At 41.6% G+C, this 13,596-nt stretch overlaps 1 protein-coding gene across 3 annotated transcripts in view; it reads right to left on the reverse strand.

Annotated features, from left to right (window-relative positions):
• The window catches only part of cfap69 (cilia and flagella associated protein 69), a 95,461-nt gene that overhangs the window by 52,836 nt on the left and 29,029 nt on the right, over positions 1–13,596 (reverse strand). For all 3 annotated transcript variants that reach the window (XM_080210727.1, XM_080210719.1, XM_080210734.1), the window contains 6 exons: positions 12,654–12,831; positions 9,862–9,985; positions 8,889–8,937; positions 3,629–3,750; positions 833–1,049; positions 177–341 (listed from right to left, as the gene is read on the reverse strand). In XM_080210727.1, the coding sequence (XP_080066853.1) occupies positions 177–341; positions 833–1,049; positions 3,629–3,750; positions 8,889–8,937; positions 9,862–9,985; positions 12,654–12,831 (855 nt within the window). The remainder of the gene's footprint in view (positions 1–176; positions 342–832; positions 1,050–3,628; positions 3,751–8,888; positions 8,938–9,861; positions 9,986–12,653; positions 12,832–13,596) is intronic.

A 13,596-nucleotide genomic window follows, 5' to 3' on the forward strand; every position in this document is an offset into this window, starting at 1 on the left:
CACTGGTGGCCTTTGCAGTGCACAGAGTGTAGGAGACTCTTCTCGGAACTTCCACTGAAAAAACCAGCAAGAATTACTTCAGTTCTCACACAAATTCGACACTTCAAATTCTGGCCAATGTAATTGTATGTCAAACTTGTTGTTAGGTTAGAATCGTGATAGCAAATATACCTTACCCAGAAGTTGAGGAATTGCTCCTTGATCATGTAAATTTTGGATTATCAATTCTTCACCAAGAGAAGTCATAGATCTCAGAAGTCTTAGACAGTAGTGCATTTGAGCTTTCTTATTGCCACGACCACCAGCAGCATGGAATGAATTGCCTTTGCCAAAGTATGTATCTTGGAGGGAACAAGTTAAAACTGTGTGACTAAGGCATAGATCTGTTATTCTAAATAACTCAAATTAAAGGAGGAATAATTTGTAGAAAGGAGAAGTTGGAAATGACACTTTTTTAATGTTCATGCCATTTCCCACCACGAAATCTTGTATAAATAAAGTCGGCATTAATTTTGTGTTGCATCCGCACCTAAAATCAGTATGGTTAAGTGACTTAAATCATAGTTCAACACTTTGTTTTCTTATCAATGAAGCATATGGTCAATAAAAGTCAAGAAAATAAAAATTTTCTCTTCAAGTGTAAACAATAGCATTATCTTCTGGCTGTTTATACAACTGGAATCTTCTGGTCCCGCTGACAGTGCAGTCCTCGCCACTGATTTCCCAGTGGCATGGGATGGATTCAATGGAAAGTCTCATTGACAGTGGCGGGACAGAAAAACACATCATGTGAAGTCTAATGTTAAATTTACTGCAATGTAAAGGCATTTACCTTGATTTACACACCAGTCCAACAGAAGCAGTAGTTGAGTATTCCCTTGACAGCTCATGTAATCATCCACCATGACTGGAGCCACTGAGATCAAAGTAGATAAGGCATGAAGTTGAAGCTCTTCAAACTGGGCAGGCGACCAATCCTGAATTCCAGGTTTCCCATTTGGATTAACGTAATGAAATAGTGCCAGTAGTGCTCCCCCGTCACTGAGCAACTACAAATCAAAAGACATGCATAAAAAGACAAATTTGAAAGTTTACATCATTCTTACTATAAATCACCCTCCTAAATAGTTAATCTGTAAAGAGTTTATGGAACAAAATAACTACCTATTGTTTGAAAAGTCAAGCTCTTGAATTGTTAAATTAACAACAGTTTATTACACAGAAATATAGAAACTAGAAGCAGGAATCGACCATTCGACCCTTCGAACCTGCTCCATCATTCATTTTGATCATGGCTGAACATCAAATTCAATATCCTGATCTCCCCTTCCCCTCCATATCCTGTGATTGCTTTAGCTCCAAGGGCAATATCTAATTTATTTTTTAAATCAGACAATGTTTTGGCCTCAACTACTTTCTGTGATACTGAAATCTACACATTCACCACCCTCTGGGTGAAGCAATCTCTCCTCACCTCAGTTCTAAAAGTTCCTTAACCTTAAACTATGACCCCTAGTTTTGGACTCTACCACCATTGGGAACACTCTGAATATACCGTGTCTAACTCTGGTAGAATTTTTAAAGTTTATGAGATCCCCTCTCACCCCTCTAAACTGCAATGAATATAATCCTAACTTATTTAGTTTCTCCTCATATGACAGACCTGTTATCCCAGGAATCAGCCTGGTAAACCTTTGCTGTGCTCCCTCTATAGCAAGAACATTCTGCCTCAGATAATGACACTAAAACCACACCCAATACTCGAGGTATGACCTCAACAACACTAAACAATTGCAGTAACATCTCTATTCGTATACTCAAATCCTCTCGCTATGAAGGCCAACATACCATTTGCCTTGTTTACTGCCTGCTGTACCTGCATGCTTACTTTCATGCACATAGGAATATGACAGAGAATGTAACTGTGCAGAAAAAAGAGTGGATGATGATTAGGAGGGGGAAGAATATAATTAAAAAGTTGAGGGAACCAAAGTGCTGCATTGGAACTGGGATGTTAGGGAGCTTTTGCAGGTAGGGTGGATTGAGATACAAAGGGGATGATCTGACCAGTTTGTCACACCAGTCGATTGGCAGTGAGCTGGTAAGAGTGCAAGAGGGTGAAAAACTGGGTTTGTACCCAATTTCTTGCCTCTCATGACATTACCGGCCCTCACTTGCGAGCATAATCAGCTTTGTGCCCGGGATGAATGCAAGGCTGATTTTAATATTTAAATATTCATTAAACACAATTAGGAGCCCATGACCTAATCATCTCAGATTTATGATAGCCAAATTTGCAGATTATACAAAGATAAGCAGGAAAGCAAGTTTTATAAAGGATACAGATGTTGCAAAGGGAATGTAGACAGGTTTAGAAAATGGACAAAAAATTGGCAAGTAGACCATAATGTGGTAAGATGTGAGTTTGTCCATTTTGGTAGGAAGAAAAGAAGTCCATTGCCATCACTGACTCTGCCCAGTCTCAACAGCAGGACAGGCTGACAAAAGATGGTGGCACAACCATCTTATATAATCAGAAGTAACTGACTGTGGAATTCCTCAACACTCATCCCAGAACCTGTAATGTTTCATGGTATTGGGTCAAACGTGGGCAAGGAAATGTCTTGCTGATTGCCACCTATCTTCCGTCACACCTCCTCTCCCTCAACTGATGAACTTGCACTTCTCCATGTTGAACACCAATTGAATAAGGCACTCTGAGTAGCAAGGGCACATAATGCCCTCTGATGAGGCATTTCGAAGCCTGTCATCAAAAGTTGCTTGGTAGCCACTACTGATTGAGCTGGTTGAGATCTGAAGAATATATCAGTCAGATTGGACTTATGACAGGTGGTAAGAGCATCAATATTTGGCAATAATCTTGTTCCTCCCAGTTCACCTGTCACTGATGCATCTGTCCATGAGAGCATTGGTAGGAATGCTGTCTTTGTGCAGATGAAGTCCCATGTCTGAGGTTGGACATTCTTCAGTGATTAGCTCTCCTCCTGATTCTCCAAAATCTGTCCACCATCTAGAAGCCACTATTCAGAAGACTGATGAAATATTCTCCACTTGTCTGGATGTATACTGTTCTACAAACTGTCAATTCACATTCCAGGGTAAAACAGCTCACTTGATTGGCACCTCATCTACAACCTTAAACATTCACTCCTTCCATCACAGGTGCACCACTGGCATCATTAATCATGCAGCAACCCATCGTTCAACAATGCTTTCCAAACCCATGGTCTCTACCACATAAAAGAATAAGGGAAATAGGCACCACCACCTGTAAGCTCCCCTGCAAATCATACATGTTCCTGACTTGGAAATCTATCACCATTTATTTCCTTCACTGGATCAAAATCCTTCCTAATGGCATTGTGAATATACCTACACCACATGGACTTTAGCAGTTTAAGGCAGCAGCTCGCCACCAAGTTCTCAAGGACAATTAAGATGAATAAAAATACTGGCCTTGCCAGTGACGCCAAAATGTCATGAATGAATATAACAAAACATCTTTGTCGGAGTTTGAAACTGAAACTGACAAGAAAATTGTTGTTACTTATGTGCTTTCAACAACTCATGTGTTCAGTACATTTCTTGGTCACTTACAGAGTCTTACCTGTATAGAAGCAAGATCATTAGCCAAAGCAATAAGCAAGTTGAAGAATATTTTTTTCATTTCAAAATCTTCATGGCTGCTGGAAATTTTTAGACCATGAACAAGTGGGTTATGGGTCTTTACTATAAGAGAAAGGAAACATAAAAGAATGAAAAAAAAGACTTGAAATAATTTAACACTTCATTGATCTTCACAGATAATATAATACAGTGCAATCACTGCTTTTATGTAGGCAACTGCACAAAGTAAGATCCCATCAACTAGGTAAGGGATGTATGGTCTGCTTTCTAATGGTGTTGATTAGGCAAGGAATGTTGAGCACAAGAACAGGTAAAAGGCTGAACATTCTGCAGCAAGTAACATACCTCCTGATTCCCCAGAACTTTTTGATCGCCTACATAGCACAAGTCAGGAGTGTGATGGAATATTTTCTACTTGTCTGAATGACTGCAGCAACAATACTCAAGAAGCTCAATACTATCATGGACAAAGCAGTCCATTTAATTGGCACCCCATCCACTGATGTAAACATTCAATCCTTCTACCACAGGTAAAACGTGCCCTCAGTGCACACCATCTATAATATGCGATGCAGCAACTCAAGTCTTCTTCGACAGCACCTACCAAGCCTGCAACTTATTCCACCTCTAAGGGCATGGACAGCAGGGACATGCGTACACCAGGTTCCCCTCCAAGCAACACAACACTTGATTTGGAAATGTATATTACCATTACTTTCATCATGACTGGTCTCTTACCTGACAACAGTGTCGTACTGCAGCAGTTTTATGAAGGTGGCTCAGCACCATCTACAGAAGGGTGATGCACAATAGGTAATGAATAGCACAGTGGTTAGCACTGCTGCTTCACAGCTCCAAGGACCTGGGTTCGATTCCCGGCTTGGGTCACTGTCTGTGTGGAGTATGCACGTTCTCCTTGTGTCTGCGTGGGTTTCCTCCCAGAGTCCAAAGATGTGTGGGTTAGGTTGATTGGCCATGCTAATATTGCCCCTTAGTGTCTGAGATGTGTAGGTTAGAGGGATTAGCGGGTAAATATGTAGGGATATGGGGGTAGGGCCTGGGTGGGATTGTGGTCGGTGCAGACTCGATGGGCCAAATGGCCTCTTTCTGCACTGAAGGGTTTCTATGACTTCTATGAAATGCTGGCCCTGCCAGTGACCCCTACATCCCATGAACTAATAAAAAAAAGTGAACACCTCCCTACTTGTCCTTGAGCAATGCCATGCATTCAATTGTGGGCTTTCTATTTTGAGTTAAAAAAAATGATATATTTGTCAAAGGCAATTTTGAAGAATTTTTGAAAGAGTCGTGTGGAGAAAAATACTTTCTCTGGTTAAAAGAAAGGTGATGAGAAGTTACTGATGTCAAATCATTACATGGAGAGCAGGGACACGTTAGGAAGCACTGTTGATGATTAAAGGCTTTGTATTTAATATTTTAATACTCAATGGCTCCCATATGAAATGAACTGACTTACTCAATGCAGCACTATTTGCTACAGACAACTTCCCCTTGGGAGGAATTTTCTTCACACATCACCTGTCCCCATCTCAAGGAGGTCAGATAATTCACCTTGAAAATCTGCACAAGAACATAGCTGAACCAGACAAATTTCTGGGTTTAGCTAATTGCCACGTCTATTTATCACTTGGGTCCAAACATTATCTGTACGGCCTCGGTTTTGGCAGGGGGGTGGTTGTCCTTGTACAAAAATTTCTGTTAGCTCAGAATCTGCATCCTGTCACCACAACCATAGGGCTTCTGGAATGAATGGAAACTACTGCAAAAGCTTGAAATCACAAATAAAAGCAGGAAATGCTCATAATGCTTAGCAGGTCAGGTAGCATCAGTGAAGTGAGAAAAATCATTGGGCTGAACCACTGGGCAGAACTTTAACTGCCAAGGTGTGTATGAGAGGGAAGGAGGGAATAGTTAAAGAACATAAAAGCAGCAACATGCTGGAAACCCAACATGATACTCCCCACTACCTTTCCATCCATTCTCCTATTTCAAACTAAATTCCGATAAATAAATCTTTCCATTACTTGTTGTGAACCTTCTTAAAAAAAGGCCCATTACAAAACTATAATGATGGAAATTAAAATATAAATCGGAAATACAAGCAGATGATGTTGGAATTGCACAATGCAGGTTAACCTGATACTATGAGGAGCAGGGAGGGGAATGTGAATCCTCTTTAGGGACTCTGTTAACCTGAAGAAACTCCAACTGGGAAAATGACCAGATCTCTTTTGTGAAAAACCATCGCAGTTCTGAGCAATGACCATTTAGGCCAGCATACTTGGTAAGTGAGTATAATTGAAACATGGACTAAAGTTTCATTGGTGGTGGAGTACTTAATAGTTACTTATTTGACACTTTTTCCACACGGATTTTTTGGCAGCACCAGTGCAGGAGAGTCGGGCAGCACTCATCAGTGAAGAGGCTCCCAGCTGTGTATGTGTTTGAGAGGTGAAAAGCACTGCCAATGCACTTGAATCAATCAGTTTAACCATTTAAAGCTGGGGACAAAGCTGAGTATTCTGTTAATTTTATTCGCTGTACCACACATCCTGTACTGCAGCATGCTCAAGGATGGGCTCCCAAGCCTGGTGATTGCTCTCCCAGCTTGCCTGCCCTCTGCCTCTCTACAGTAATGGAGAGAACCTGCAAAGAGTGGTGGTAGGATGGGCCACAGCCCACAATTAGCACACATAAAAGTAGTATATAAGTGGCTATAAACTGACAGATCAATAGAAATACTCAAGTACAGCACTCACCAAAACTCACCAAAACATTCCTGCAGCAGGCCGCAGCAACTTTGCATGGTTCTCGTGGCACAACGGCAACACATCAATTGAAAACCACTGGTGTAAAGCCTACCAGGGTCAACAAAGCGAGAGCACAGCAGGGAGTGCTACTTCAGTGAAATTGACAAGCTGGAAAACCTTTAAATACTGACACTGAACAGTTGAAACCAGATCTAGGTGAGAGACTGCTGATCAAAGCACTTCTGAAATTGTGTTCCTACTGATGCATTTCGATTTCGAGGAAGTCAGTTCACCTGTTTTGAGTGTCAATCACTTTGATTGGCACTTCCCTGCTGTCAGCTTTCACCATGATATGGGAGCAGCTTCTGTAGCTCTACCTTGAATCTCTGATAAGAGCCAGAGAAACAGCACCAGCTGCCTTATCCTCAGCCACCTCCTGCTTCACAAGCCGGGGTGAGAATGGACACAGAGAACCAGCTGCATGGGGGCAAGGGTTTACAGTTCCTTCAACATGTGTGAATACCATGAACTCAGGAGGCTCAGAATTTTCTTGGCAAATCACTGCTGTTACCAGCAACCTCCTGGAAAACAAGACCTTGTCTGCAGTGTGCAAGATAGGCCCACATTGCCTTAAGTTAACACATTGATTACAGTGGAGGAACCCCCCACCACCCCTGCCATCCAATTCTCTGCCTTGTCCTGTAGGCCCCCACGTGTGAGTTGTGAGTAGGGGGAGGTATTACAATTGGATCAGATTGAATTCATCTCCTGCAAGAACAGAAAGCAAAGAGTTGCGAGTGTGAGGAACTGATTATATAGAAAGAGAAGGATAGCCTTTGTGGAGAGTGACTGTAAGGCGTAAGTGTGAAATTGTACAAAAATGAGGGTGAGTGTGTGTGTTGGCTGCTTTGATGTGAGAAGGTCAAGGAAGAGGAGGAGAAATGAATGCAGCTGCAATGTGTGTTGGTTTAAGGAGAATGCTGAGAAAGTTAGAGTGTGGGGATTGGCACCTGAAGATGTTACAACACTTATCTTTCATGCCCTCCTGAGGTCCTTGAACCTCTTGAGGCACTGCTTCCAGGTTTGAAGGATTATACTCCTACTGCTCTTTTCTTCAGCCACTTCTATCATACCTGTTTGATAGAAGTGGCTGGCCTTTTCCTCCCATTCTTGGAAATCATCCCCTAATTTCAGTCCCTCAGATGAAGAGATCAGTTAAAATAAATGTGGGCCCATTAGAAACAGAGATAAGTGAAATTATAATAATGGATAAGGGAACGGCAGAGGCATTGGCAAATGCTTTTTATCTGTCTTCTCATTAGAAGATGCAAAAATAATTCTGGAAATGCCCATAACTTCCTGGGTCCCCAGTCCTGAATTTGGGGTATGCCAAAGTTTCGCTGGGGAATCCAACTTGTGAGTTCCCAGGTAAGCATTGCACTGGATTTGACCAGAAGTGCTAATTTTCCCTGAACAATTGTTCTGCGCTGGGTATCATCCAACAAAGTAATCTAAATTTCAACTTTGGATTGTTCTGCCAGTTACTCTGAGAAAGTTAGAAGAAATAAAATCAGTCTGACTTCAACATAACTATTTCAAATACCCAGACCGAGCCCTCCACAGGATATGCCCCACATTGTGCTCTCCACAGCATACCCCAACTTCCCACCCACATGAGATTTCACAATACCCACAACCAACCTGACTCCCCTGACGTGACCCAATCCAGCTGAACTCACCCCACATGACCAGAACAGAACTGACGCAACCTCCAAGGTGATCCAACCCCCACTCCACAATCTGACCCAACACCCATTCTCTCCAATGTCTAAACCTCATCCCCTACCACCCCACAACCTCTGCATGTCTCACCCCCTCATAACCAATGCCCCCCCCCAAGTCCAAACTCCCTCAACCCCCCATGTCTGATCTCCCAAACCACCCTCAAGAACTGCAGCATGTATTATGATGCCCTCCTGCTCATTTACAATTAATTGAAATGTCCTCACACATTTCAAGCAGGCAACTTCAACTCTGTCAAGAATATTTACGGAATTAAGAACATCCCAGAAACAGAAGCTAACAAAGCATTTGAATAAGAAAAATTGGCCCTTTTGTATTTTCATATTAAATAAGCGAGAATAAAATGGAGACAATTTAACCACTAATAATGTGCAATACATTAGGACATTTTAGAGAAAAAAAATCTACATTTTTTGTCCCTCTATTGACAATTTAATTTGCAGGTCTATTTGTAAGTGGGGGCAGAAGATGGTGGAGTGAGTTGTAAACATTAAAATACTGTAACAAATCAACAACTGAAATATTTGAACATTTCACAAACTTATCATGCAAATCTATTTTCTTAACATTATTAAATTTTGAACATAAAGACAATGGCAGGCAAAGCATCAGTAGTGAAGCTGGACGCACATCGTTGGACAATTTACACCATTAAAAAGGTCTTACCTTCAGGGAATGCAGCAAACATTATCAGAAGTTTAGTAAATCCAGTTTCCTATCATGAAAAGACAATTTTAGGAAGTGATTGGACAATCCATTTCACTAAATTAGCCTATTATTAAAATTTGATAAAATCAATAAAATCAAATAACTTAAACAACTGCTGTATCATAGAATACATCACAATAACAAATTGCAAAATCTGTCTCAACTGTATTAAGAAAATGTTTACACATGAACATACAAACTTATGAATCAGGAGAAGGAGCATGAATGGTCCATCAAGCCTGCTCCACCATGCAATAGGATCAAGACTGATCTGATTGTGGCCTCAACTCTACGTTCCCACCCCAATAATCTTTCACATCCCTTACTTATCAATTTATCTAATTCGGACTTCATAATATTCAAAGAGGCTGCTTCCACTGCCTATAGAGAAAGAGAGCTCCACAGGCTTACGAGCCTCTGAGAGAAAAAAAAATCCTAATATCTGTCTTAAATGGGCAATACCTTATTTTTAAACAATGATTCCTTATTCTAGATTCTCCCACAAGAAGAAACATCCTTTACACATCCACACTATCACAATACTCTGCATCAAGTTTGAATCAAGTCATGTCCTACTCTTCCAAATTCCAGTGCATACAAGGCTAGTCTGACCATCTTTTTCTCATATAACAATCCAGGTATTAGTCTAGTAAATCTTCTCCAACACATTTACATCCTTCCTTAAATAAAGAAATCAACTATACTCCAGATGTGGTCTCACCAATGCCTTGTATAACTGAAGTATAACCTTCCTAGTTTTGTAGTTAATTCCCCTTGGAATAAACAAAAACATCCTATTAGCTCAACTAATTGCTTGTTCTACCTGCATACTAACGTTTTGAGTTTCATGCTTGATAGCTCTGTTCACAAACAAAACAAGTATGTGCATGAGAGTTATAAATCTCTGTTAGCATTTTACAGTGAAACTTACAATCATTGGAATCGTGGGATACTCTGCTAGACTTGTAATTATTATCAGCAAGTCATTTCGAAGTTGACGGCTAGCAAGGGAATAACCATTTATCATTTGGTTCAAAAAGGCTTCTTTAAATACGCTAAGGATGAAAAAGAAGTAAATTAATATTGTTTTAGTATGACATACATATGCAAAACAAGATGACCTTTTGTAACATTTAGCAGAATGAATCCCAATAACACTTCTGGTCAAATTACATGGCACATATACAAGGTCTACTGTCTGTTCTTTAAATCAGGGAAAATGCTTATTATTATTTCCACTATCAAAAAGAAAACAGCTGAAGCAACTTTGCCTCAGATGTTATCAATAACTGGAGCTCTACTTGATGCTTCTCTGGACATGAGTTGAAGCAAACTATGAGATGATGGAAAACTGGTTTGCCAGAGATACCCCGATATAATTCTCTTCTAAGGTTCCCATACATTGTTAATATTGTAGGACATTTTGAGGAATTGTATCCTGCCCTAAAACACCAGGTATGATTGCTTTGAATGTTTATGATGTTGAGACCTAATGTGTCAATATTTCAGTAATTTCTTCCAATGTTTACATTGTGTTTACAATGTGGGTTGTTTATACACAAGTCCTAGAGACAGTGTCTAACATGAACACTATATTGATCCAGATACTCACACGGGGTGATCTTACCAAATTCCTGAACAAGCGTGAAAATGGGAGAAACTTGCGCCTTTTTGGGGCAACTTAAAATTGAACCTTACCTGACTTTGGCAAAAAAATCTTGCAAAACTTGGATTCTGCCTCAAGGGGAATGGACAGGCCCTAAATTGCCCGAAAGCTGGCTGACAGATAGCAGCAGAGTCTGCCATTGCATGTGTGCAGATTTCTGTGCTCTGTGAGGCTCCAAGGCTGATCGCCACCCTGCCCAGCCCAAACCAATCATCATCCCCTCCCCCGCTCAAACCAATTAACACCCCCCCCCACCCAAACAATCACAGCTGAAACCACCACCCCACCCAACAATCAGTTGCAGAATGGCCTGCCCCCACCACCCCCCCCCCCCAATCTGGCCCTGTCCCCTCATGCCCCAACCCCCTGGCACTGCCCAGTGCCCAGTGGGCAGTGCCAGGCTGGCACTGCCCAAGGGGCACCCTCCTCTGCCTCGACCTCCTAGGGGGCTTCAATGGCCTCTAGTTTTACCAGCGAGGCCATCATGACTGGTTCCCATTGATGGGGACCATGTGTGATTCTCGCTGGAGAGAACTTCCACTGGCGAGGTCACAGAGGCAAACGAGCCTGCACGATTCTGGCTCGGGCACACTTGTAATATTTAAATTCTAGTTTAAATAGCATTTAAATATTGAGCTCAGTGTCCCACCCTTTTTGAGCACGAGGCTGACATAACTGGAAATCTAGTGCTGGTAAAATGGCGTGAGGCGAGATTTCTCTCATGATCTTACCTGCTCACCCCCACCCATGGGCCAGCGGGAGGACAAGAACGCCTGCACGGACCAGATTTATTTTGCAATGTGCATTATGAGCCTCCATGGGACTTGTGCAAGAAGTTTGAACTTCCAATGGGAAATTGTCCTGTTCCCTTGGACTCTTCTAAAATGTCTTCAACTTTGAGTTGGAGTCGGAGACTTCAGACAGTTCCAAGTTACCTCCCTGAAGTTAGTAAGAAGTCTCACAACACCAGGTTAAACACTGTTCCAAAAGCTAGTGGCGTTTATTACCAAATAGTCCTGTTGGACTTTAACCTGGTGTTGTGAGACTTCCTACTGTGTTTACCCCAGTCCAACGCCGGCATCTCCACATCATCCCTAAAGTTACCCAGGAAATTGAAGACAGAAGAATTCTAGCCTAATTCCTGGGTATCTATATAACTGACAGGCTCTGAACCATCCCTCAACCATCCAACTACATCCCTGACTTGACAACAAACTCCCACACTCAACTTCTTCCCTGATACACAACTCCCTTCAATTCAACCTCTGTTCCAGCCCACTCCCCCATGATCAACCTCACCGCCTATCTCCCAATTCTGATCCGACTGCTCCCTACACCCAAAAACACTTGACCTGACTTCAGCTCATCACCTTCCACCTGCCTCCAACACCCCTGCAACTCCCCCCACCTGATGTGATCAGGCCTTACTCCAGTGACTCCACCCAGACCCATCTGATCTAATCTCCCTATCCTACTCTCCCATTTACCTGTCGAATACCTCCAACATCCTTCTGATTTGACCTGAACTCAGTATCCAACTGCCCACTTTAACACTCCTTAACCCCTGACCCTCTCACCAACTTTGCCCCCTTACTCATTGACATTGCCCTGACCCATCCTAGCTCCTTACCAACTTACCTTAACCATCCTAACCTGCTTACCCACTTACCACTCTCTATCCCCTTGTCTCAGCCATCCTACCCACTTACTTTCTCTCCATTGCTTTTCATAAAAGATTTTCAACCCTTCAACTGCCAGAATATGGCTGTAAGATGGGGTGTAACTTCAACACAGATTTCTATATCCAAGGTTTCCTTCTGAGGTCCTTTTGAAAGGATCCTCCATCAGGAGAATTCCCAGAAAAATTGGAGGAAGGTAAGTGGGTATCTCTTTTCCTGAGCAGGATCAGAACCAGAGGTTCCAACCTTAGTTAGAAAATTGGGCCTTCGAAACTTGAACAAACACATCCTGATTACTGAATAAATTATATTTCAGTTACCAACAGAAATATACTTCAATAACTTATTTTGCTTAGTGTGATTATTTTGAACACTCACTTGATACATTCAAAATCACTCAGCTGATCAACAAGTTCCTTCTTAGAGGCCAGTTCTATTAAGTTCCATAGGATCTCAGATGACCGAAACAAAAGTTGGCCAGATGGATCTGGATCATTTAGGATGCGGCAGATTTTACTTGCTGCCTGTGCATTCAACATCAGGTTACAGTTCATAGCTGGAATCAGACAGACACATCAAATGTAATAATAAGTTAATAATGAGTATTACAACAGACAATTCAATTAACTTAATATAGATAAGTTTCAAATGCATGAAAAAAGTCCTGGTTACTTTTAGGTTTTAATGTTGAGTATAATTTTAGCATTGCACCACCTTTTAATTTTTATTGGTTAACATGTCATGTTCAACTTAATATCCACAATGACCTAAATCAGGAAACAAATAGCTGGAAAGAATGGTGATCATCAGCCATTTATTTTCTTGGATGTCTATTTAATTAAGAGATCTGCCTTCAGATGTTCTTTCATCAAAAATGAATGAACTATGTCAGCCTGAGCATAGTCCATTGGATACTTCACTATAGTAGCCACAGTGAGACACCTGGGTTCATCAGTATTAATTAAATGGAAAAGTTTCATGCCATGGATGGTTATACACATAGCACAAAGTGCGATGCACCTAAGTACTTTATGGCCAGGATTTTTTGGATGGTGGGATTTCCTGGCTTTCCAGCTGAAGAGTCAGTGTAGAACGCATCACCACCAATACTGGTGAGAGGTGTCTGCTTGTCATTGCTGACCTCTATAAACTCTCTCTCTCTCAAGAGGGGTAGCTAAGTGCCAGAGGCATTTATGTGACCCATTATGGGCTGCCAGCCTGCCACCAGGATAGGGGTAAACACAGTAAAACGTCTGACAACACCTGTGTTTACCCCAGTCCAACACCAGCATATCCACATCATGACCAGGATAGGGTACAG

The sequence above is a fragment of the Carcharhinus amblyrhynchos genome, chromosome 2 (genome assembly GCF_965287045.1).
Source record: "Carcharhinus amblyrhynchos chromosome 2, sCarAmb.v2.hapA, whole genome shotgun sequence".
Classification (NCBI taxonomy): domain Eukaryota; kingdom Metazoa; phylum Chordata; class Chondrichthyes; order Carcharhiniformes; family Carcharhinidae; genus Carcharhinus; species Carcharhinus amblyrhynchos.